The sequence below is a fragment of the Centroberyx gerrardi genome, chromosome 16 (genome assembly GCF_048128805.1).
Source record: "Centroberyx gerrardi isolate f3 chromosome 16, fCenGer3.hap1.cur.20231027, whole genome shotgun sequence".
NCBI classification, from domain to species: Eukaryota; Metazoa; Chordata; class Actinopteri; order Beryciformes; family Berycidae; genus Centroberyx; species Centroberyx gerrardi.
Genome location: NC_136012.1, coordinates 7677641 through 7703757, shown reverse-complemented (window position 1 = coordinate 7703757; position 26117 = coordinate 7677641). Strand labels below are relative to the sequence as shown.

At 45.6% G+C, this 26117-nt stretch overlaps 2 protein-coding genes across 2 annotated transcripts in view; one reads left to right on the top strand and one right to left on the bottom strand.

The window, feature by feature from the left end:
* The window catches only part of rnaseh2c (ribonuclease H2, subunit C), a 92934-nt gene that overhangs the window by 31473 nt on the left and 35344 nt on the right, over positions 1-26117 (bottom strand). The gene's annotated exons all lie outside the window — the stretch shown is intronic.
* atg2a (autophagy related 2A) lies at positions 56-26117 on the top strand. The gene is made up of 42 exons (XM_071927110.2): positions 56-753; positions 1182-1344; positions 2128-2277; positions 2642-2744; positions 5339-5483; positions 5778-6005; positions 6214-6313; positions 7319-7483; positions 8153-8295; positions 8713-8791; positions 9223-9472; positions 9717-9858; positions 10009-10107; positions 10293-10448; positions 11053-11326; positions 11583-11655; positions 11841-12015; positions 12269-12411; positions 12933-13057; positions 13972-14126; positions 15266-15398; positions 15556-15740; positions 15822-15902; positions 16558-16664; positions 16808-16900; positions 17204-17274; positions 17762-17838; positions 18433-18603; positions 18734-18860; positions 19326-19549; positions 19802-20031; positions 20247-20382; positions 20851-21090; positions 21360-21461; positions 21604-21688; positions 22094-22247; positions 22667-22736; positions 22908-22990; positions 23325-23446; positions 23597-23751; positions 24091-24249; positions 24391-26117. Exons 1-42 carry the CDS (start codon positions 583-585, stop codon positions 24625-24627), a joined length of 6081 nt encoding a protein of 2026 aa, XP_071783211.2. The 5' UTR covers positions 56-582; the 3' UTR covers positions 24628-26117.

Below are 26117 nucleotides of genomic sequence, written 5' to 3'. Positions count from 1 at the left end.
CATTATTATTCTCAGTGACAGCCTGGCAACAGGCAACAGGCCTCAAGGTGTTTGATCTTGAATGTCTGAGCAAGCTGGCTGTATTGACCGTATTGACCATCCATGGTATTGACCAAGGAGGTTTTGACCTTACAAAGATGGCGTCATTTTGTAATCTCTCTTCCGGGTATTTCGTCACGATGACGTGATGACGCACGGACGTCTTCACCATACCATCAGTTGGCGTATGATAACAATAAACAACCCTGAAACAAGAGATATGCGCCAGGACCCGTCGCTCCAATTCGACACAAACGTAGCGAAAATATGAACCGAAACAACTGAAGACAGCAGGAGTACCGTGTGTTCAAACAGCGTCGGGCTCTCGTCGGTCCTGACACAAAGGATTTTCGAGTTTTTGTGTCAAGGGGAGAAGAAGAGTTACGGTTTACCCCCCTTCCTTAGCCCCCTGTAGCTAGCTGTGAGGCTCATTCCTTGTTTGCACACTTTGTTTTTGTCTGTTATGCAGTTGCCAGAGGACTGTATTCGCACTTGTTCTCCTCCGCCACCTCTTCGCTCCCTCTCCCCGCTCTCTCTGGCCCTATGTCTCGCTGGCTGTTCCCCTGGTCGGGCTCAATCAAGAAGCGGGCCTGTCGGTACCTCCTACAGCACTACCTCGGCCACTTCTTGCAGGAACGACTGAGTTTGGACCAGCTGGGCTTGGACTTGTATAATGGCAGCGGTGTCATCAAGGAAATTAACCTCGACGTGTGGGTGAGTTTGCACAAAGAGTGTGGCTGTCAACTTCCCAGCACTCCAGGCATCGTGTGTGTTTTTCTCGGACTCATGCACCCTTGGCTGTTTCGCAATTGGACTCGAGTTCAACAACAATCTTCAGCGTCATGTCAGCTCGCCTTTCTTCGAGGAACAGCACTTAGAGGAAGCAAGCCCATGAATCTCTTAGACTAGTTATATCTCTGGCTCAACAGTTGCTCATGATTCATCAATGTCTATATACTGTCTTAAGTGAAATACCAGATATTTCCCCAGCCATGTTAGCTGTTCACTTCCTTTGAATGCAGTTTTACAATCCACACCCAGAGCCATGAGGCAAATATGAAAGCTTTTGTTCTCTACTCTTTCTCCCTTTCGCTTTCTCTTCCCTTCACACTCCTTGCTGACTGTTTCCTCTTAACCCGCAGGCGGTCAATGAGCTTTTGGAGTCTCTTGGGGCACCTCTGGAGATTGTGGATGGCTTTGTGAGCAGCATAGCGGTGACCATCCCCTGGCAAGCTCTGGTGACCGACCACTGCACCTTAGAGGTTTCTGGTCTTCAGATAACATGCCGACCCAAGTACCGGACCAGTAAGTCAGCCGAAATGCCTGCCCGAGTAACCGGTTGGATTCACTGCCGGGTCTCCCATTTGGGAAACCAAACATGCACCAGTCAGCCAAGTGTCGGGTGACTGGATATCCTGGGACTGTCCCAGTTTGAAGCCACGTGTTCCGGTGTCCCTATTTGTAAACACTAATTTGTCCCTGTTTTCATTACTTGTCCCCAACCCATTCCATTTGTAGAGACTTGCACTGGAAATGAGCATAGACAAGTGTTTGTTTTGTGAGTTTTAACACATTGAGATTAGTATAATATAAAGAAGCACACATAAATCTGTGTATGAACGAGCTTGTGCAAGAAAATGCATGAGACCCCATGTCCAATTTAGGAGTTTTGAAACTTGTAATAGAGGCCACTCTATTACAAGTACTTAATCACAGTTAATTTGTCACTGAAGACCTTTATATGCTGTACTAGTCAATACAATACTGTGCAGAGAGCTCAGGGTTGCAACCATGAACTTCCATGTGTGTCGAACTAATTTCCTGAGACGAACCGAGGAGGTTATGCGTGTTTGTGTTGGATGATGGGGTGTACAAAGTCACAAAAGTAGCGCATGCATGTCAGTCAGATCTCTGTACAAAGCAGGGCAAAGTACAGAGAGATAATATACAAAGTTAAAATAAGCGGGCTCGGGAAAAGAGAGAAATGATGCAGTTTTGATCATGAGTCGTCATTTATCATCCATTGTCTTCATGGCAACCCTGAAGCATGGAAATCACTGAATCCCATGTGGGTTTGTTTGCATCCAGGTGGGGGTTGGGACTCCCAAGGCTGGTCATCAAGCATGACCTCCAGCATGCAGCTGGCCCAGGAGTGCCTGAAGGACCCCCCGGAGGCGTCCGAGGAGCCGCCTGCTCCGCTGGAGGGGCTTGAGATGTTTGCACAAACCATTGAGACGGGTGGGTTAAAGCCGTGTGTGTCCAAGTGTGTGTGTGTGTGAGAGAGAGAGAGAGGGAGAGATTGTATGTGACTATGAATGGTTGCTGTTCCAATTTTGCAAACAAGTGACAGCAGCAGCTCAGCCTTCACAGAAACACCATTTACACAGACTGTCATTACACAGACATCCAAATTGTCCCTCAGTTATTATGTGCACTCACGTCTTTCAAACCAGCTTGGCTCACAATAATTGTGGGAATATTTCTCCAATGATAAGTTGTCCCGACGTCCCAGTCTGAACATGTATGGCTAAGCACTGGGATGGATTTGAAGGATCAGCGTTAATGAACCTTTGCGTGTCTCTCATCCCGTCTGTGTGCGCAGTCCTTCGTCGTATTAAAGTCACCTTCCTGGACACTATCGTCCGCATCGAGCACCAGCCCCTGGACCTGGAAACAGGCGTTGCCTTAGAGGTGCACATCAAACGGTAGGTCATAGTTTCCTTTAAAGATTCACTCAAAGAACATCTGATGCAGATAACAATATTGGTTGTTCCTTTGCAAACCTCTTGATTCTTCACTTCTCCATCATGTTGTTGTTTGCTGTGTGTAGGATTTATGCACTACTGTGAAATTAATTTTGATCACAATTTGAAATGCTAGCAGAAACCACATCCTCAAAAACCATAGCACCAGTGGTGTGTTTCTGTGCTTTGATTTGTTGCTGAAATATTCTGATAGAATGCAGCTCATGGTGGCTGTAGAAATGTAACATCAAAGGTCATTTTTACAGTTCATTTGGCAATGATAGAAAACTTACCTCAGTTGCTTTTAATGTATTAGACTAAACTAGAAATTTGCTGGGGATCAGCAGGGGCAGACTCTTGATCTGTCCTACAAGAGAACATGTGAAGAAGTGATAAGCATGTACTGTACACTCCATCAGTTGGGGCATTGGGCCACTGGGCATGGCTTGATGCACAGAGAAGGGCTTGTTGACATGAGTTACTGACTAATCTTTCTCTTCTTCATTTCTGCTCTGCTTTCTTTAGGAATGATGTATTACTCACCTGATCAAAAAGAAAACCTAATAATTTGGTTGTGAAACAAACTCGCTTGCCCACTGATTAAGATAAATGCACCATTTAGAAAATCAATTCTACTTTGTTTTTTTAAGGGATTTCGCATGACATTGAAGTCTATGTCCTCTGTAAACTCAACTCAAATCAATGGTGCATTTCTGCACCATTGATTGTCATCATTGTGTATTTGCAAAAGCCTTTCCCCATTTGACTGATCACTTGTATTATAGCAAGTGGAGAGGGGCGTTATGTGGGCCTCCTTTGTCAAAGTACACAAGTGAAGTGTTCTTATAGATGGGCCATAGCCATAAAGACATAGAAACACTCTGCAGCCCGTGTTGTGACGGATAAAAACTGTGAAACACACAAACTGGATTTGAGGCACTTGAAGTGAAAAAGACAAAGAAGCTGCTGCACAGGATGAGCTGAAACTCATTGGTCAGCAGGATTTTCCAAATCTGTCCTATCGCATAAAGACATCCAGTTTTCTACCCAGATGTCCCGTTTTGTTGTGTTTCACTTTTTCATCACGCACATTAAAGGATAAAAATGTCTCTCTCTTCCACATCAACACTGATATTATAGTCAGGGGAGAGAGAAAGCAAAATGGTGGCCTGGAATCAGATTTCATCTTTCCTCCACTCACTCCTAAAGTGTGTGAGCAGATAAGCAGAGGAGGCCACTGTAGAGTTATTAAAATGCTCTCCTCAGCCTTGTGTTGTCAAAGTGCCTCCCAGTGCAGCTTGTTAAAGTCAGGGCCTGTATTGGTGAGGTCATTCAATTGAACAAGGGTTTTGTCAGTGGCTGATAACTGTGTTTTGTGCTCAAGGTGCCGTCAATATGGGATGTCGTGGGAGTCGATGACCCTGAACCCTCTTTATATTGCAGTCATGATTATTCAATACGATTATTACTCTTGTTTTGACATGATAATTCTTTCCTGCACTTTTGGCATGTTATATCAACACATTGACTATTTTCAGCTGCAGTGGCCCTTCTAAATTAAATGAAATGTTTCTATAGTGTGCCAATATTCTACAATTATTGAAACTAAATTCGCAATATATGATTATACACGCTAAACAGTGGATCCCTGCTATTGAGATAATTACAGTGGCCCTCAGGATGTTCCCATCCACAGCCATCTTCTCACTCCATTCATCACCAGGTAGCATCAGTTCCCAGTGTTTATCTCCTGCGTGTGTCACTAGGTCCCACATGTCCCATCTGTCTATTGGCATTTGAAAACGTGCGCTACTGTGGCACTGTTGAACCTTCCATGTTTTCCTGCCTTATTGACAGAGCTTTTCAGGGTAGCACTGCTGATCTGGGGTCAGTGACCAGAAGGCCCCCTGTTGTCTTTACAGCCTGTTTTTAACAGAATAACTCTGATCCGAGAGCAGTCCTGTCTGGGACGAGCATGTTACAGTCGTAGTGTTTATTTAACAGGGTGCGTCTGGTGCTAGAGTCAGTGTCGCTATCTCTTCTAGAGAGAGCAAGGCACTGACAGTAGGAGTGTATTTCAGCAATCCTGACCGTGGCCAATTAGTTAGGTAACTGAGAAAATATTACATCTCGTTAAAGGTGCTATGTGTACTATTTTTAAAAATCAATATATCATTTCCACATTGATTGTGATACCTTGGTATAATAACCATAAACAAATTCAACCATGGTGGAGAGGATTAGTAGCCTCTGTCTCACATCAATGGTGTTGTTAGTGCTAGTGCTTCTCAATATTAAGACCATATTTTCCACACACACAAACTAGCAGTCACATGCATGGATGATCTCCGTCTATGTAATGGTATAATTCTGATTCTTCCATTGATCTCATGTTCATGGTAAAAACTGGGTCTTTTCCTAGGTGACTGAGGCGTTCCAGGTAGTCTAGTGTGTGTTTCTGTGTATGCATGTAATTACGTGCATTTGTCACTGCAGAGTCCCTCCTTCATCTTTCTTCTTTGTGTGTGTGTGTGTGTGTGTGTGTGGCGCTCCAGGCTGGAGTACTGTGACGAGGCGGTGCGGGACCCAGCCAGCCAGACTACCGTGCCTGTCGACATCCACCAGCCTCCCGCCTTCCTGCACAAGATCCTCCAGCTGAGCTCCGTTCAGCTGTTCTACGACAGCACTGGGACAGCACAGGTGATGGAAGAGCTTCTTACTCCTACAGTACACCTAGTCAGCTAACAGAGCAGGATGAATTGTTCTTCTCTCTTGCTAGATAATGTTAGCAACTGAAGTGAATAGAATAACTTCACAAGAATAAGTTATAGCTACTTACACAAAATGTATCCGTTGTCTTACGACCGTAAAAAGCTGCAGCTCTCATGTTTTGTGACACCTTGAATTTTACCCACAGGTGTGAAACTTGTGTTATGTACTGTCACATGCAGGCACTCTCCCACTCACTCACAGACTTGTCTTACCTTTTCTTAGGGTCCTTCAGAGGACCCCCCAGGTTCAGCCACGGCTAGTGAAGGAGAGGAGGAGGAGGGAGAGGAGGAGGAGGAAGATGATGAGGAGGAAGATGATGAGGAGGAAGAGGAGAAGCCCCCGGCAGCCCCCTCCTGTCCTCCTCCTCAGCCGCTCCTCATAGGAAGCTGCTCCGGTTTCATCGAGACCAACGTCAAGATCAAACAGAACGACATGCTGCCCGGACCAAAGGTGTGTGTGTGTGTGTGTGTGTGTGTGTGTGTGTGCGTGTGTGTGTGTGTGTGTGTGTGTGTGTGTGTGTGTGTGTGTGTGTGTGTGTGTGTAACATAAGATCATCAGATCTCTCATAAATACTACAGTGATCAAACATGTGCCTGTCCTCTGTTGTTGACTCCTGTCTTTGTGTTGCTCCCCTCTTCGCTCTGTCGCCGTCTATCAGTTGGAGTTGGATGGGAAGGTGGGCTGCGTCCACATGCTGCTGTCTCCAGATCAAATAACCCATCTGACAGACCTGCTGGCAGCCCTCTGCATAGACACTGGTACAGTGAGACACACACACACCCATATTAGAGTAGTTGGTATTATGATCTTTATTTGTCAAGCACCTTTCAAAACAGAAAAAACAAACAAAAAAACACATCAAAGGCAATTAACAAAAGACAATTACATCAAAAAAAGTTATAAAAGTGAGTGATAAGAGTGATGCATACAAATACAATTATTTGCAAATGAATGCATTATTTAACTTAATTAAAGACCTAATTAGCATAACTGGCTATGTTTAATATATCATGGTGAATATGGCGGGACATTAGGCCTCTTGTTCAGAAGTGATTTAAAAGATGATGGTGATTTAGCCAGCTTAAGCTCCTCAGGCAGGTCACTCCAAAGTCTGGTATGTAGTTCTTGCATTAATAGATCTTGTCCTTTCACCAGTCTAACCTTAGTCACTATTATTTTGACCTACCAGAACATCCAAGAAGGGTGTTTATCAATGAAACATCAATATTTGAAATAAAAACCTGGGCCTCTATCACCCAACTTATTAGGAGGGCACAAGCACTAATAACTTATAAGGCTTTTTGTTAGCAATAACTCTAAATCAGTCAGATGTATAGCTAGGGCTTTTATGAGAACATGAATATATAATAGTCAAAGTAGATGTTAACCTTCAGAATAAAACAGCTTTTAAATGGCTTGGAGATTTCCCTACTCCTCTCAGTCAGCGATGGCAAATACTCCTTTATCCAGCCTTAGTGCTTATGATGAGTCAGCTGTACTAAGCATACCTACATTCATTTGCCCAGACACACACACATATACAGTATGCACATCAAGCATGCATTACTACCCAGAGGGTAATCAGGTGCCCACAGGCTTTGGGGACACATAATATAAAACTCTTTTCCACGGCACAAGGACTGTAACCCTGTGCTGTTTCCTGCATAGCCCAGAGCTAGAGAGTAAGGTTGCAGACGTCTGTAAATGCCTCTGAAATCTGAGGTCACACACATGAACTCAGTACTCTGTCCTCCCTCCCCCAGAGCCAGAGAGTAAGGGCGAGGGGGTGCACAGCCGTCCTTTAGACTCCGACGACCTGCGTCTGATCGAGGAGGACCTCGGCAAGCAGCTGGGCTCCAGCCCCCGGGACAGGGAATGGGACACCGAGGCCGACCTGGAACCCTACCTCAGCGGCCTGGAGAACGGAGGTACGCAGGGCAGCACAGGTCCGCTGCACCTGTCTGTCTGAGATGCAGCATAATGTTAGCAGGCATGCTCCGGGATGTTGCTTTTCAGCCAATACCAGTCACCGAAAACTGTCTTATCACATAGCAGACATATTAATCTACATATGAGGAGTTTCGTTGCAAAGTGAGATATTTACTTTCTTTAAAAATGTGTAACCTATTTTTACAAAGTGGTTTAGTAGCACAAAAACAAAACAAATAAAACAAACTGGTACTATGATAGTAGATAATTTGTCCTTAGTTGATAACCCCTTTACAGACTAGATTCACTATATTTTATTGAATGACTTAACTTCAATCAATATAACATCAATATACAACATTCATTTATAGCTAAACCTACAGCCTTATATTTATTTTCGCAAGTTATACAAGGTACAGGAAATCAGTCTTCTGCCTGGCTGCGTTAAATGCAGAGATCCAGCCTTTCGTATTGGCTGTCAGTTCAATGAAGAACCCAACCTGGAGGTGTAATACCACTCTCTTTAGTGTCTAAGAAGAAGAGTGCTGATCTGGAAATGACTTTGAAAACACTCCAGCTGCACCTTCCCTCTTCTCCTCCTCGCATCTTTCTGTTATGTGTGTGTTTTCAATAGTTTTCACTGTGTGTGTGTGTGTGTGTCCCTCCAGAGATGTTTTACTCCATGGGTCCTGCTGGGATGACCAGCAGCGTGACGTCTGTGCGCTCCGGCAGCGAGCTGTCAGACAGTGACATGGAGTCCTCTACACACAGCCTGAACAGCCTCACACAGCCTGCAGCACTGTCTGCACAGGTACAGCCTGCGTCTGTCTGACTCTCTGTGTGTGTCAACATGGCATCTACATCTACATTTATCTGGAGAGACTTGAACAGTAGAGCTACAAAATTACACCTAAAATGAAGATTTTGATAATATAATGCAGTACTAGATGAAGAAAAAAAACAGCAGAAAAGCAGGTTTTCCCATGTTTCAAGGATATGATTCTTCATTTTTTGGACCTTTTGATTATTTTTCTAATAGGAAATTACTGCCATCCTGCTTTTTCCTTGTTTTTTTTGCTGTGCTGATCACATCCTTTGTATTTTCTAATGGATATGTTTATGTGTTTTATAGAATGCATCACCAACCTTATAAATCTACTCCTCAAATCACCAATGAAGGCAATAAGTCCATATCAGATCTGATAGTTGATATATTTTCCCCTCCCAGGGCATGATGAACTGTCCCAGGCGATATCCTGTAGCGGGCTCTCTGTCCAGCCTGCCCCAGGCCAGCAGCCGCACCAGAGGTAACAACATTGCACTGTGCAGGGCTGACACACGCTCACTGAAGTGATACTGTTTGTATCAGCCCTGTGAAGGAATTCAGCTCTAAAATATCTCTAAAGTACTGGACCACCATGGAAATCATCCCCTTTTATCACTAAGCACTCAGAAGAGCTTTTCACATAGCACTGAGGCCGGGGCTAAATAATTCTGCAGGATTTCTTTGGGTTTTAAAGTTATTGCTTTAACATAATTACAGCTAATATTTTTCTCCCCACACTATGCCACTTTTGTGAATTTTAATCACCATGCAGCCGTTCTCTTTTCCTACAAGGCCTGCATGTTGTTTTAGCAAATTGCTATGTTTTTCATTTTAATGTTATTTTTCAAAATGAAGTGTTCTGGAAAAAAACACAAAACACGGCATACTGAACTCTGGTCCTGTTCCTTGCAGGACGCTCCCACAGCGGCCCGTCACAGCCGCTGAAGCCCGACGCGTTACTGCGACTGACGCTGGGCGGCCTCACCCTAACCCTGCTGCAGGATGACCCGCCCCCCGGGCCGGACGGAGCCTCCTCATTGGCTCAGGTGTCTCAGGTGTTCTTCCGGGAGCTGGCCTTCTTCAAGGACAGCATGTTCAGCGAGAGAGACTTCCACCATCTGAGAGGCAGCTTCGCCAAGGCCTGCCCGCACTCCCACCTCAGGTAGAAATACACACACACACACACACACACACACACACAATCTTTTGGTGAGTTGTAATGCATGTAGACGCAGCTTCTCTCTTCTCTTATTTTTCAGCACAACACAATCTGTAGTTATTTCTGACATAGACTTCTTTCTGAATAAGCTTCCTCCCATAGCTTAAAGTGTCTCTACCTCCCTCTCTCTCTCTCTCTTTCTTTCTCTCTCTCTCTTTCTTTCTCTCTCTCTCCCTGTCTCCACCAGACTGACGGGGGCGGCGGTGCAGGTTGCATGTGAGATGCGCAGCGGGAGTCGCCACAATCGGGCCGTGACCTCCGACCTTTCCTTCAGCAGGCTGGAACTGTTAGAGTGTCTCTGGGAGGACAGCAAACCTCAGTACAGCGAGGTAGAGGATCTGTCTGTGTAGCTCTGTCCATCTCTCTCTCTCTCTCTCTCTCTCTCTCTCTCTGTCTGTCTCTCTCTCTCTCTCTCTCTCACCAAACTTAAGCAGTAAGCCATTAGATTATAGTGCATCTCTCTCTGTCTCTCTCTCTAGTTGCTCCAGTTCCAGAGAGCTGGTTTGTTCACAATTGGAGCTGCAGCCAGACCGTGCGCTCAGTTACACTACGGCCTCACCGAAAAACACCTGCGCAAGGTAAACACACACACACACACACACACACATTCAGACTTGATGTGTACCAGTTTGTGTGCATAGCATTTGGCACATCACAAATGAGTAGTGTTTATGCATGTATGTGAGACACCATGAGACACTAAAACCTCAGGATGATAATGACAAAGGTGTCATGCTAAAATTGTGTGTGTGTGTGTCTGCAGGGTAAGCAGCGGGTGGTGCGTCGAGACAGTGTGGTGAGAGTGGAGCTGGCAGAGCTGACTGCTGAACTGGACCTGGACATCCTCAGTCGCCTGGGGAGCCTGAGCAAGGCCTTCAGCCACTGTCCCACACAGACTGCTGGACCTGGACACACAAAGGTCGGACATGGAATTTCTAGAATATCATGGGATCTTAAGAGGTGTATTCCAGACAGGGAAAATTAGGGAAGGGATACATTGTCTGGGGAAATAAGGGAATATTGGGGAATTGTACAAATGAGTCACAGAAATATACCAGAATGTATATTATAATTTGTTTCACACATTCATTGCATTAGAGAGTGACTTTTAGCTGACCTTCTTCTCCACAGCAGCCCAACTTTAGTGGTAACCACACTGTTCACCCCTTTAGAACTTTTCTGAGCTAAAAAACATTAAAAAAAAGGAAGGAATAACATTTGTAGGTCATGGAAGCGCTCCAGCTTAGTTATGGAAAGTCATGGAATTTTACATCAACCCTGAAATAGAACAAGCTTTTTGGAAACTGCCCCAGGAGATAATCGTCTTGTCCGACTTTAGCCTATTTGTGCTGAGACAGACATGAACAAAAATGCTACCCTCCCGCTACTGCTGCCTTCAAATAGCCCTTGAGCAAGGCACTCGACCCCCAACTGCTCCAGCAAATCTGTAACTGTGTGACTGTGACTTTCTCATGATAAATTAATTTTAAAAGAAACCTCTCTCCCTCTCTCTCTCCTCCCAGACCCAGAGCAGTGAGCTGTACTCCTCCTTCTCCCTCCTGTCCCCCCACGCCGTCCTCAAGCTCCGCTTCCCCATACCGGACCTGCGGCCCCTGCCCAAGCGTCGTCCCCCCACCCAGAGGGCGGTGCGGCGGGAGACCCTGGTGCTGGAGCTGACGGAGCTGGAGGTGAAGCACCAGGAGGCCCCGGACCTCCAGAGCGAGCAGGCCGCCCCGGGACAGCCCTCGGGCCCCTGCCTCACCCAGCTGCTAGAGGCCTCCTTCACCGACATGCACGGTGATTGGGCACACGTGCACGCACTCCTGCTTCGTCTGTACTGTCTGGTCGTTCATAAAATCACCAAAGATCAAGATCATCCCTCAGCATCTCTAAAATCTTGAAGATCCAGTCTCTTAAAATGTCATCATTTTGTCATCCAAGGCTCCAAGGATGTGTTTTTGGCTGAAGTAGCCCTTTAAAATGCAAAAAGCGGACAGAGAATGGCATTTATAAATTCTCACAAACTGAGATGTATGTGTTTTGTATCCCCCAGGGTCATATGAGGGCTGGGAGGGAGGCTCCTTTCCCTGTATCAGAGTGAAGAAGAACCGTGACTCCCTGCCCAGGTCAGTGGTGGTGACCCTGAGGATGATGGGTAGATCTGTAATTCACACAGAACATATTTATGTGTTGGACTACATGCTGCAATACAGCAGAAATCACCTGTTTAACAATACCAAGGCTTTCTTGGGGGATGTGGGGGATGTCATGACTTTCACACACTTCCTTCATCCTTTGCCCCTGCCATCAGGATATCGGTGCGTGTGAGCGGAGGAGAGTCCCAGGGCCCAGGAGCAGGTCTGGGCGGGCTGGGCCTCGGCCTGGCCAGGGACCTGGGGGCCACGTTCTTCGAGAGCCACTGTGAGCTCCACGACAAAACCAGCTCTCCTTTCTCCTCCAACCGCACCATGTTTGAGACCGAGGAGGTGCGCTGGCACAAACACACACACACACACACACAGAAATATACAGACATGAATTTTCTCCATCAGCCATCTCATCAAGAATTCAGCCCTCACATTTTCCCTCTAGCAGGATTTTGACTAATGTTTGATACCTTCTCCATTTCTTATCCTGCCTTTTTTTCTGTTTTCCCTCTTATGTTCTCTCTCCTCTCCTCTCCTCTCCTCTCCTCTCCCTCTCCCTCTCCCTCTCTCTCCCGCTCCCTCTCTGGTGTAGATGGTGATTCCAGCCGACCCAGAGGAGATGTGTCAGTTCCAGGCCCAGTGTGTGGCCCAGTGTCAGTGTGCCATGGACATCAGTCTGCCGCTGGCCTACATCCTCCTGCCCAGCAAACAGGCCTTCCAGAGCATCTACAACAGGTACACCACCAGCTGCCTGTGTGTGTGTGTGTGTGTGTGCGCGCGTACATGTGCATGCAGTCATCTACACTTACATTATCCAGAGTATCCTCAAACAGTCTGAAAAAGTCTAGATTTGAGGCCTTCAAAAGTATTAAAATGTCTTAAATACAGTTATGAGAGGTCTTATTTTTTCACCATGCAATGATGCGCTGTATGTACAGAACAGGGTTAAACCTAAATGGATTTGGACTTGTGATACTTAATGTCCCTCAGCAATTAATTTCCTGTTGTCCTTTTTCTTATTCTGCCCATTTATAGTGTCAGAACTTTCATTAGTTATATGTTCAGTCAGAAATAGCTGCCTTTGCTAGCTTTCTTTCTTTACGTCTTTAAATTGGTCTTAAATTAAATTCCAGCAGGCATTAAAAGGTTATATAATTAACATAACCACACTCTTCGTCTTTGGCTCTTTCTGTCTGTCTGTCTCTCTCTCTCCTGCTGTCATCCTCTCTGCTTCCCACTCCCCTTCCACCCCATAGAATCAATAATGATCTGCTGATGTGGGAGCCCCCTCCCCCTCCTCCCCCCTCGGCCCACAGCCCCCACCCCAGCCGCCATCACCGCGACGACGAGTTCCAGCTCTGCAAGTCGGCCTTCAGACTGGGTGAGTTTGACTGCTGCTTTGACGGGGAAAACTGACACATTTTCCATTAGTGAGCCAGTCAGTCAGACAAAATGAGGATCTGTCACTTGTAATATGTTTTTTACAGGTCCACCTTTCATCCTGTCATGTTGAGATACTATCAATTTTTGTGAATTATAGCAATTTGATTCTGTTAAATTCTATTTTATTGGGTTTCATCAACTTGAATTATATCAGTTCCCGGTCTGGAAAAGTTTTGGAATTAGACTAAATGTCTGGAAAACACCCTTCAGTTCAGTCCTGATATGCATATGATTACACATTTTATGTAGTTGTACACCCAGTGTCATTTGACATATTGTGATATTTGTCTCTATGTCTGTCTCTAAGAATAATCTTCAGCTTTAGATTGATATGACCTAGTTGACAGTCTTATTGGCCAACGGCTGTCAGCAGGCATCATCATTATCCCTTCTGAACCACTGAAAATATACCTATACACTTTTATCATATTTTCATATCATTCATATCATAGTTTTTTACATTTTGATGATCTCAAAGTTGAAGTCTTTTTTTCTTTGTTTTTGGGAGAGAGCCGTGAGAGAGAGATTCTTAAACTCAGTGCTGATCTCCTTCAATGTTAAGAGGTGGAATTCACCAGCATGCTCTCAGTGGTCTGGCATTGCATTTTTCACATAATTGGGAAAATAACTGATTTTCTACTGATTTCCTTGCCTTGTCTTGCTCATGGGAACCAATAGTAGCAACTAGCCAGCCAAAACATCTTGTTCTGAACATATTGATCAAGCAGCTTTTGCATTTTGAACAAGCAGCGCTCCACGCTGTCCTTATCTACCGATGACTAAAATGAAATGACAGGTAAAGCTTTTTTTTTTTTAATTTCTGTCTTCTCTCTCTTTCTCTCTCTGTCATAGACTCTGATTCTGAGGAGGACGAGCCTCAGTTCTACTTGGCCAACGAATCATCTGGAAGAAGACAGGTGGAGCCCCGCCCTAACCACACCCTCAGCCTCCTCTCCCTCACAGTCGTCATTGGCAAGGGCCGCCTCCAAGCCATGACAGACAGGAAGGTAAACCATATGGCTGATAACCATATTATTACGAGGGTACTGACTTTAAAGAGGATTATGCATTTGCTGTAATTGCTGGGGATTTTGAATACAAAAATCCTTAACTTTCATATAATCAGAAAAGGTTTTTAAACCCTTAACTGGGTTTGCTGGCTTTATCCACCCAATCAGGGTTCTACAGTGCGAGCAAAATGCTCGCATTTGCTCCTACTTTTTTAAAAATGCGAATGAGAGGTTGAATTTAGGGGCACCGGTGCGAGGTAGGGATGCAGCGATTAACCGATAAAACGCCACGGCTTTCTAACCGTAAGCATTTTAGAAGCTGCGGTATCTCCGCCTGCGACTCTGAGCTCTTGAATGCAGCCTCACGTTCGCACGAGACTGCGCCTGTCAAAACTTCTCAAAGAGAAAATCTCTGTTTATGTTTGTGTGGAGGCTAATTCGGAGGCTGTTCGGGGCGGTTATTTACAGTACTTTCAGTTTGCATCTGTATCAGGTGTAAAAGACTAATCTATTGCACTAAGTCTAATTCGTTTTTATTTGTCTTCATAAGGCAGCTACTGTATTATTATTTCACTTTCAAATGGCAACTATTGTAAATTCTAAAAGGCAACTAGGCAACATACTTTTTTCTGCTTTTTTTCTGCTTTTTTTTTGCAGAACCATAACAAATGTACAATAAAACCTGTAATTATAAAATTCTCATTTGATTTTCCCTGGCATAATAATTGTAAAACCGTGAAACCGTGATTTTTTTCCCTCACACTACAATGTACAATCAAAAGCTCAAACTGTTGCCACCTGTGGCCTGAAGAGTATTTGCTCTGTGCAGTGACTGGGCAGATAGCAGTCTCCATGAAAAGTAACCTGGCTGCTAGAGTCTGAACATCAGACAGACCGGGACAGACACTCATAACCAAAACCAACAATAACATTTGTGCTCCTAGACTTTGCTGTGTGCTCCTGTTTTTTTCAACTTAGGAGTACCAGTGCTCCCTGGCAGAAAGCTTACCATAGAACCCTGCCAATATTCTATTTCTTTCACCTGCATCCACTTTTGATTAACTAATTTGTAAATGAGTCTTTCTGAGCCATTTCCCTTTTGCTCCATCTGTTCTCTTTGGGGTTTTTTTTTTCAGGAGGACCAGAATCATGGGGAGATCGTGCTCGACCTGGAAGGGGGGAAGATATTCAGTGTGGCGCAGCACCAGAACAACCCCAATCTCAACTTCCTGTGTGTGGAGAGCAGGCGAGTGGAGCTCTACCATCGAGGTGGGTGTCGTCATGTCATTTGCAAAGCCAAACAAATTGTCTCAACATAGTTTGTTTCGTATTTTTCCAGTTCATGTAATATTGAATGGTACGTATAACATTTAAATAGACATTTTGGATCATCAATCACAATTTTTTCTTCCACACACCACTACAGCGGTGGTGAAGGACTCCCCCATCCCTGAGCGGTTGGAGATGCCCAGCTTCACTCCCCCAAAGCACCTGGACCCTACCATCTACCCCACAGAGGTGGGTGTGAGCAGCGTGGGCGGCAGGGAGAGCGAGCCTCAGATGCTGTCCACAGCCATCAAAATCACCCTGGACCCCCAGAGGAATGTCAAGGTAGGTCGTCCTCACACGTTTAGTTTCTCCATTGATGCATTTTTGAAATTAAACTACATTTGTTTCTGTGTCTCTTTGTAGGAGTTCCTGGTTGCTCTTCGACTCCAAGGCGCCACCATGCGACATTACATGACCCAGACCAATCAGAGTTGGCATGAGCAGGTAAGAGGAAGCAAGTCCTCTCTATTGTCCTGCTCTTTCAAAGTGCATTAAAGGAAAAATCCACCCTAAAACACTATTCAATTCAATTCAAGGTGCTTTATTGGCATGACAGTTCACAAACACAAACAATATTGCCAAACACTAACACTTTTAAAAAGCTTGTTTGGTGGTGGATTTTTCTTATTCCCGTGGATAACAGGCCAAATGTAGACAACGTGATATTTCCAGCTACAATGGGGTTTAATAGGAGAAAAGAATTCTTATTAGCCTAGCTAATAGCTATTACCACTATCCTGCTTTCCATCACAGGGCCAGCCCATGCTCACTCAACAGCCATGCTGTTTGGTCCCAACAGAAAACCAAATGAATGTAAAAGCACTCTCCCATTCTTGCTCCCAGAGTCAATATGGCTGTGCTACACAGTAACTGGGATATGGTCTTATAGTAAAACACTATGTAACAAAACTCAAAGCCAAGTAGAGCTGCAGCCAATTGCTATTTGAATTGGATTCATGTACTTGTAGGGGATTGGTCTGGTCTAGTGCAATCAAACAAACTGGATTGTTCAGGAAAATGCAAACCATACTCAGGTTAAAGTCAAAATGTTTGACTGGCTATGTCTCCTGCCAACCGAGTCTGTGTTTGTTTGTTGTAGCTGGTTGACTTCCTGGATGTCATCGATGACCCTATCCTGGGATACACACCGCCTGCCGTCATTACCGTCCTGCATACACACCTCGCTACCTGCGCCGTGGACTACAGGTATATACACACACAAAGTGCTGCTGCAAACTGTTTGTAATGTAATGAAATGATAATGAACGTGATACATTGTATAAAACTTTCATACCCTCCTCCCTCCTCTGTCTCTGTTTCCCCCCCCTCTGTCTTTCTGTCTCTGCCAGGCCCCTGTATCTGCCACTGCGAGTGTTGTTCACCGCAGAATCCTTCTCTCTGTCCAGTAATATCATTGTAGACACTGCCACCTTCCACCTCAGGTACAGTTCACCAAGATATCCACTATATTTACATAATAATGAGGATGGCATAATCTGTGTTTTTGAAATATTTTCTGAATTTGAATTTTAGGAAGCACAGCTTTTTCTAAATTACATAAAAAATCGGAGACGATACTATATTAGTGAGTGTGATCAACACGCCAATTCTTTCACAATATTACATTTGTTAGAATGTATGATAATCAGTGCAGCAAATTTTTCATCATATTGCTTTGAGTTTGTGTTCTTTGTGTAAAATCTGTGTGTAAGTAAGTGTGTGGTTTTGTTTTGTGTTGCGGTCAGATTTATCCTGGATGACTCTGCCCTCTACCTCTCTGACAAGTGTGAGACTGACACCGTGGACCTGAGGAGAGGTAAGACACAGGATGTTATTGTTAGTTAGAATATACTGCTTGTGTGTTTGTGAGACAGAGGGCAAAAGAGAGAGTGTGCTTGCCATTTCCAACTCCTCAAAATGAGTCGCACTCTTTCATGAACCAACACACTCTCACACACACTGCACACACGAGTACATACATACAAACACACACACACACACACACACACACACACAGAGGGACCAAAGCAATCTATTTTGTGCAGTCACTGCGGTGTATGAATATGGTACTGCTATGTGGATTATGGCCTTCATCACTACAGAGTTACAGCACTCTATCAGCATCCAAGGCGGATGCACGCACGCACACACACACACACACACACGCACACACACACACGCAGTACTTTGTCATTATATACGCTTCTATAGTTTTTATTGTTAGTTGGAATACACTCCATGTGTCTGTGTTTGGGTCTGTGAGTGTGTGTGTTGTCATCATGGGCACTATTTATTTTCCCCAGACTATGTGTGTGTTCTGGACATTGACCTGCTGGAGCTGGCCATCACCACATGGAAAGGCAGTGATACGGGCAAGCTAGTGAGTACACACACCGTCTGTTTACATACCTGTGTTTCCTCCTCATTCATTCAGCAGCGATGGAGCACCGCAGCAAGAAAATTACCACCCCTGCTGGACAAAATGGCAAACAAAACATTATAATTTAGCTCAATTTCTCTCACAAACCACTAACAAGCATAGGCCCAATGTTTATAAATACGTCTTTTATCATAATGAAGTATCCCTATAAGAATAGCTTTAGATTTGCACTTAAAAACTAGGATCAAATTGGAGTTGGACATGGAACCAAAACCAACAAAGCAACAGTAAACATGTCGTTCCCCACAAATGATGCAGTCACCCTTTGGACCAATCAGTAACAAGGTATACAAGTGTGAAAAGGGTCACAGTTTAAAGTCTGTTATATAACAGACCATTGTAGGGCCATTTACACTGTCTGGTAGTCTTTTCTTTTTGGCATTTGTGTGAGCCTTCCTGCATATTTCCCTTTCTCCTCCTCATGCACTTATCATTCTTTCCCTTTCTCTCTCACCACCTTTCTTGATTCCCCCCTACTTTCTTTAAATCTTTTCCTTCTGCCATCCTCTAATCCTGGCTCCCTTTCTCTTCCAGAGTCAGCCTCTGTTTGAGCTTCGTTGCTCCAACAACGTGGTTCACCTCCATACCTGTGCTGATTCCTGCGCTGCCCTGGTCAACCTGCTGCAGTACCTGGTCTCCCAGGGCGACCTGCACCCCCCGCCGCGACACGCCTCGCCCACCGAGATCGCTGGACAGAAGTTACCAGTAAGGCCTGGGTGTTCACTGGAGACATTCCGGTGGCCGCAGAAAACAGACTGGCTCAATGAGAGTGCTGTATAAAGATGACATAAAACTGTCTAATTTCTATGTTAATTGTCTGGCTTTGTTTCCTCAGCTGTCAGAAAGCCCTGCCTCCCTGCCGCCCTGCCCACCAGCTGAGACCGCTGAGATCAACCAGTACGATCTGGCTGATGCCTTGATTGACACAGAGAAAAGCCAACGAGAAGAGGGTTTAGATCCAGGTACTGTAGGTTTACTACATTGTGATGGATGCTTTTGAGTCACTCACTCTCCGACACAAGGGTGATCTGAATAAAGAACAGATACAATAGAAAGTAGAAAGTGCTGTGAAACCGTGACGAAGCTTGAGAACTCACACATATAGAGGAGTGAATCTTTGCACCCTAACTGATTGACCTGAATTTGCTTGGTGATAAATGTGGAAAACCAACAACCCAAGCCCTGGGTCATAAAATTGAACCCACCCAATATAAAAGTTTTATGCAGCAAAACTGCTGTATACACAGTGCCAAATGAAAAACTGCTATATGCACAATGCCAAATGGACTTAAGAGGTTTTAAGTCACTGTGGTAAGTAGAGGACTGTTCACAATGCCAGCATGACTATTCCACTGATTTTGCACATCTTACTGTAGTTGATTTCTGAAAGTGATTGATCAGCCCTTGGTTCTGTGCATGATGTCCAGGTTCACCCTCAGTGCCGCGAGGCTCGCCCGTCTCCGTCTACCTGTTCCCCGGTGAGGCCTCCAAGCAACGCCCCGCCGTCCTGCAGGGGGAGGAGTCTGAGCTTGACGGACTGGTTGCCACGGCAACAGAGGCGCAGGCAGATATGATGTCAGAGGAAGGCTCCGAGGGCTCCACCGACAACGACGACTTCTGCATCCTGGAGGCTCCTGGCATGGGCATTCCTGTGAGACTAATTTGGCTACTAATTAATTTATTTTCCTTTTCTGCTGTTTTCCTTTCTTCTCATCTCTCCTTATGTTCCTGTTCTATCTTTCTTGTAATCTTTTCCTTCCCCTAAAAGTTACTTTCACCCACAGCATGTCACCTTTTCAAAATTAAACTGAGTGCTTCCTCACAAAATAGCCACACAAGGAAGCTGTGCCATTTGTCTGTCTTATGTGTACCAAGTACTGAGTGATCCCTCTCCTCCCCCCAGCCCAAGGATGGAGAGCCTGTGGTGACGGTGCTGTCCCAGGGGCCCATAAAGGTGAAGGACGGCCACTTCTCCAGGCCGCGAGGCAGCTCGGACCTGCTGCGGGCCCCCAGCCGCTTCCCCGTGCCCCAGAGCAGGGTGGTGCTGCGGGAGGTTTCTGTAGTCTGGCATCTCTACGGGGGCAAGGACTTCGGGGGCAAGCCCCTGTCCATACATGCCCAGCATGTAAATAGGTAACACACACACACACACACACACAAACACACAGGAGTTATAAGTAGGTTCCCAAATGCACAGAGATGAACTTTCTTATTCAGTATATACATAAATGGTCATTGTTCTTTCTATGAGAGCTTGCATTGTTTGTTCAGCTTTCTCTCGCTCTCTCCTCCCTCTCCCTTGCTCTCTCCATGTCTTTGTACTTCTCTCCCCCCCCGCCACCCTCCAGGGGTCGTTCAGTCCCAGCCGGTGTGCGTGGCTCCCCGTCCCGCTCTGTGCCTTCCTCCCGACCCCAGAACTCCTGGCGCTGGGCTGGAGGCAGCGGTCGTCAGCACACACTGCTCATGGAGATCCAGCTTACCAAGGTGTGTGTGTGTGTGTGTGTGTGTGTGTGTGTGTGTGTGTGTGTGTGTGTGTGTACTAGAAATTTTCCTGACTGATCCAAACCCATCAAGTGCAGGCCGGGATCACACTTAATCCACAATGCATTTATGTCTGCAAACTGCATCGATTGTAGTATTACAAGATAGATTTTTGTTGCAACTCTGATTTAATAACAAAATGTTTTCACCAAAACTTCAGAGCACTAGTAAAAAATGGGAAAAACTACATTTGTTTTGGCATGTGGCACCTGCATCCCAGTGGAATGATGCAGCGGTAACGGATTTTCAGATTTGTAACACTTCCATTGGATTGTTAGACATTCAATGCATCAACAGGTTTACAGATACCTCCATACTTTTCGAAGCATAGCAACCTTCAACTAAATTCCCACGGCACCCCTTGATTTCAAAATCAATTTTCAAAAATGTTCTTCCTGATTCGTTTCCCAGGTGTCCTTCCAGCATGAGTCCTACGCGGTGCCGGTGGCTGGGCAGGAGGGAGAGGGACTGGTGGGAGCCGGGGTCGGGGTCGGGGTCGGGGTGGGTCCGGGCGGGGAACAGCCCCTCTCCAGGCAGGTGTTCATTGTCCAGGAGCTGGAGGTCCGAGACCGACTGGCCTCCTCGCAAATCAACAAGTTCCTCTACCTCTACACCAGTGAGAGCATGCCTCGCCGAGCCCACTCCAACATGGTGAGAGGGGAGAGTGGGAGGAAGGGAGGGGGAAAAAGGGAGGGAGGAAGAGCAGGAGAGACAGAGGGGTCCTTGGTTTATCCTACTGAAATGTCAGCTGGGTGGAGTTTTCAAAGAGTACAGTTTTGTTTGATTGAATTGTACCTGACAGGGTCTAAACCACCCTGATGTGTTAAACCCCACTCATCTCATACCACAAGCAGGTTAAAATGAGAACTACTACCAAGGAACTGTATGTAATATTGATGGTGTGTGTTTGCTCGTCTCAGTTGACAGTGAAGGCCCTGCAGGTGTGTCCAGAGTCGGGCCTCGGGGGTCCAGAGTGCTGTCTCCGAGTCAGCCTGCTGCCCCTACGACTCAACATTGACCAGGTACCAGCGGCTCCAGAGACTAAACACTGATAACTAGTGCAGAGCCTAGTCCAAACCTAGTCTCAGTCCAAGTACATGTGCCCCCCAACCCTGCCCGGGGGATACTCCACACCTAACCAGACTTTCTTTCTCTCCTCCCTAGGATGCGCTGTTCTTCCTGAAGGATTTTTTCAGTAATCTAGCTTCCTCCGTTAACCCTTACCTGCCTGTGGATCCTGCAGCCGAGGGTGAGCTGCGTCTCGTGATATCTTTTCTTTCTGCATGTTTCATCACTTGTCCTCTATACTTCATTTTGAGATCTGTTTTTATCAGACACATAAACAGCAAGGTGCTGTTTATGGATAGGTGATAAGTTGTCCCTATGGTGAGATGAATTTTCACTGGTTGCAGGAGGTAGATGGCACAAGTTGTTGACAAACCGATCAATATTTGATCCTAGATTGATTTGAGACCGAGGTCTGGTGAAAATGTATACATTTCCTGGTATTAATTAGCAACTGACTGTTATTTGAGACCCTTTGTTTAATGGAAGCGTTATAATAATCGTTCCTTTATGTTTTGGCTTTTGCATGTATGTAGTCCATTTTCCTCAGTATTCTCTCTTGGCTGTTTTTCTCTCCATCCCTCTCCAGTGAAGGCAGACCCCTCCCAGAAGTCGTCTGAGGAGGCGGAGTCAGCTGGCGGTCTGGGACCTGACCTAACAGCCTCTGTGGAAACTACCTATAGCGAGCAGAGCTCCTCCTCTGCTGGCTCCACCTCCTCCTCTGACCAGCCAATCTACTTCCGGTATGCAAACACTTCTTTCCAGCGAGGCTTTGAGGGAGTCTGTTGCTGCATTCACATCATATGGGAAAGATGGTAGACACAAGCCTCCTACTTGAAAATACCATTCACCTCAGCTTTCAGGTGGTAAATACTACTTGGGGAAATTAGGGTTTGGCGATGGACCCCGATTTGTCAGACTTCCTGAATTGACATCAGCATCAAGTAAATGCCTGCTGTCAAGTGTAGGAAATTATGTATTGTATTATCATTTGAAATGAAACAAACAAAATGAACGATGTTTATCACATAAGTAAATTGCTCAGTCAGCCTTTCCGTGGTGAAGAAAGGTTTAAAATTATTCAATATTGATGTGGTCTCTCTCTCTCTCTCTCCCTCCCTCCCTCTCTCCCTCCCTCCCTCCCTATCATCATGTTTTTCAGGGAGTTCCGTTTCACCTCTGAAGTGCCTATCTGGCTGGACTATCACGGCAAACATGTAGTCATTGAACAGGTGAGAGAAGACAGAGCAAAACTGACAAGCAAGCACCTCATCTGTCACCTGGCAGAACCAAAAGCTTATACTGCAGAAACATCAGTAGGCTTTTTGGAGTATACTCGATTAGAAAATGGTCGTTTAGGCAAACTTTCCCACTCCTGACCTTTGACTGCTCTGCTTTCCCAGGGAACGTTTGCGGGGATTCTGATTGGCCTGGCCCAGTTAAATTGCTCAGAACTGAAGCTGAAGAGGCTCTGCTGCAGACACGGGTAGAAACACACACCTCTCCACCAACACAGACATTTGTTAGATCCAAGAAAGAGGTTCTCTAACTAGGAGCGCTGATCTTCAGTTTACATATTATGCCCTTGTGACATTTATGACACTGGGATCTCACTAGGGATCATCAGTACTCTAATTTGTAAATGTCCCAAAAAGTCCCAAGAGATAGCCTCTAAATGGCATCATCAATATAAAGTAACCGATACCTTCTAAAGCCTTTTGAATATTGTTTCAGACTTTTTGAGACTAGATCATCTTGTGGTGTTGGGTTTTCTTTTTTCTGTCGTAACTTCTTGCTCTTTCTCCCGCAACCCTTCCTAGTCTCCTCGGCGTAGACAAAGTGATCCAGTACGCCGTCACCGAATGGCTGACGGACATCAGGAAGAATCAGCTGCCGGGCATTCTGGGAGGTGTCGGCCCCATGCACTCTGTCGTCCAGCTGTGTGAGTTGATGCTGCTTACAGCTTTAGTAAACACTCTGTAGTACCCTGTGCAAGCATAGGTGATGTGTAACATCGATATCTCTTTTTTCCTCTTTTATCTCATGGTTCTTTCTCTTTTTCCTTTCTTTCCATCTCTGTGTGGTTCTCTAGTCCACGGAGTTCGGGATCTGTTCTGGATGCCCATAGAGCAGTACAGGAAAGACGGACGCATTATCCGAGGTCTCCAGCGGGGGGCAGCGTCCTTTGGCACCTCCACAGCCTCGGCTGCTCTGGAGCTCAGCAACAGGCTGGTGCAAGCCATACAGGTACTGGACATGTAAAGGATACCCAGTCATCTGCTAGGTCTAGATAAATAGTTGAAGAGGCTTGTGTCTGGCATTGGATGATTGGGACCAGTGCAGGTCATGACTGTGAAAAAGTAGGTGGGTTAAAGATGTAGAGCAGGGCCGCCCTAAGGAGGTGTCATGGACCAAATTTGGCCCTGCAGATATTTGTTTCAGAGAGTAAGATATTGAATGAGTCTATTTTGATGACATTTATAAATGTAAAAAATGTTAAATGAATAAAGCACTGTGGTTGTTTCTGTCCTGAATCCTACATATATCACTTTTAACCCTGTTGGTGTCCCTGTGCCCCTCCTGCAGGCCACAGCAGAGACAGTGTACGACATCCTGTCTCCAACGCCCCCCCTGACACGCTACGCCATCACCGAGGGCCGGGCCCCCTCCAGCCGGCCCCGCCGAGCCCCGCAGCCTGCAGACCTCCGAGAAGGCGTGGCCAAGGCCTACGACACCGTCCGAGAGGTGGGTCCCCTTACCTGTCGTGTCAAACAGCCAGCGGATAGGTTACCTTCTATAGAAAGGAGGATCCAAAATCAGCAGTCACACATTCCGCCTCTTCATACATTCATTCTCCCATCTCTGGCCTCTTTCTCTGCTCTCCAGGGTGTGATCGACACGGCTCAGACCCTGTGCGACGCAGCGTCCCGCGGCCACGAGCAGAAAGGTCTCCCCGGCGCTGTGGGCGGCGTTCTGCGGCATACCCTGCCCACCGTGGTCCGTCCCCTAATAGTGGCCTCCGAAGCCACTTCCAATCTGCTGGGCGGCATGCGCAACCAGATCAAACCAGATGCCCGGAAGGAGGACTTCTTAAAATGGCGCACGGAGGACGGCCAAGAGTGATCACTTTGTGTGTGTGTGTGTGAGAGTATGCATGTACATGTGATGATGATTTGGGAAAGACTCAATTAAGGGAGTGAATCAAGCGATTGAATGTGTATGTGTGTGTGTGTGTATGTATTAATGAGAGACTGAGAGTGTGTTCCAATGCAAAAAAAAAAGACTAACTACTACTGCAGTGACTGACACCCAGTATTTTACATGGCTCCATTTCACATGGACATACAGATTCAAGTTCTTCTGTTTTTCCCTTCTGATGCAATCAGCAAGAGCTCTGCTCTTTTCCCTTCCGCCACTAGTACACTAGTATGCAGATTCTTCTCACTGTTCTTTTAGTATGCAAACATATCACCATCGCACTCAGCTGACTTCATGGTTTTTAGCTTAAACCTACCATGGGCATATGGGATTATCACTCTCATGGTTTCCTATGTTGTTTATAAGAAACATGCTGATCAGTGGCTCTCCCTGTACTTGAGATTGTGGGTCTGTCTGTGGTCTAATTCACCCAGCACTAGATGTGAACTGAAACGTCATCATAGGAAAGGGTTTCCAGGAGATTAATTTAGATATCAGTTCACCTTGTTCGGTTGCATGGTGTGAACTGATAAGTGAAGTGACCCCAACTTTGGTCCACTTGGATCAGTTATTAATGTCTGGTCTCTCCTGGGAGATCCTGATAGTGGCACAGGGAGACTATTCTAATGAAGTGTCCTTTGCTGAGATCCCTTCGGAGGTTGCAGTGGCAGATGGTTTTCACCCTGACCTCACAACAACACGCCATGTGATTGGTTCAACTTTGGCCCCACAATGCTCCCACTCCCCCCAATGTTGTCATTTGTGCCATAAAGCTTGCGGAGTGCTCTTTTTTTTTAATAGCTTTTGTTGCCTTCCTCAGTCCTATATCCTCCCTTCTACAATATAATACATACTGGCTCATATTCATTCACATACTTGACATGTATCCTGACTGAATAGAAACACAGGATCAGATGAAGCCTCAAAATTCTATTGTGCATTGGATTGTTATTGCTCCACAAAGACAAGTTTGTTTTAATTGTCTCTATGAACAGTATGTGTAACTCACGGCTGATCTCAGTGCTTAGTCTCTTATGTGTGCTTCTGTTTCTGTTGAGAGTTGGAGAGGGGGCCTGGGGTCTGTATTAGCCTGCTCTGTCTTCACAATCGCTTTGCCCACTTCTTTAGTTGCCTTCCTGCATTTTTAATTTGTTTTTGTTTTGTTTGTTTTTTAAAATTTTGTTCAACATTAGTATTAATTGTCATACTCATTTTCAAAATAACGGAGTTGTGAGGATGTGAATCTCTGGTGGTGATGGAAGAAGAGAAATGGGGGTTTTGTGGTAAAAACGTTTTACATTTTTATCTTTGTTTTGTTTAATAAGTGTAAGGGATGTTTGTCCCTGTGTGTGTATGTATGTGTGTGTGTGTGTGAGAGAGAGAGAGAGAGAGAGAGAGAGAGAGAGAGAGAAAAA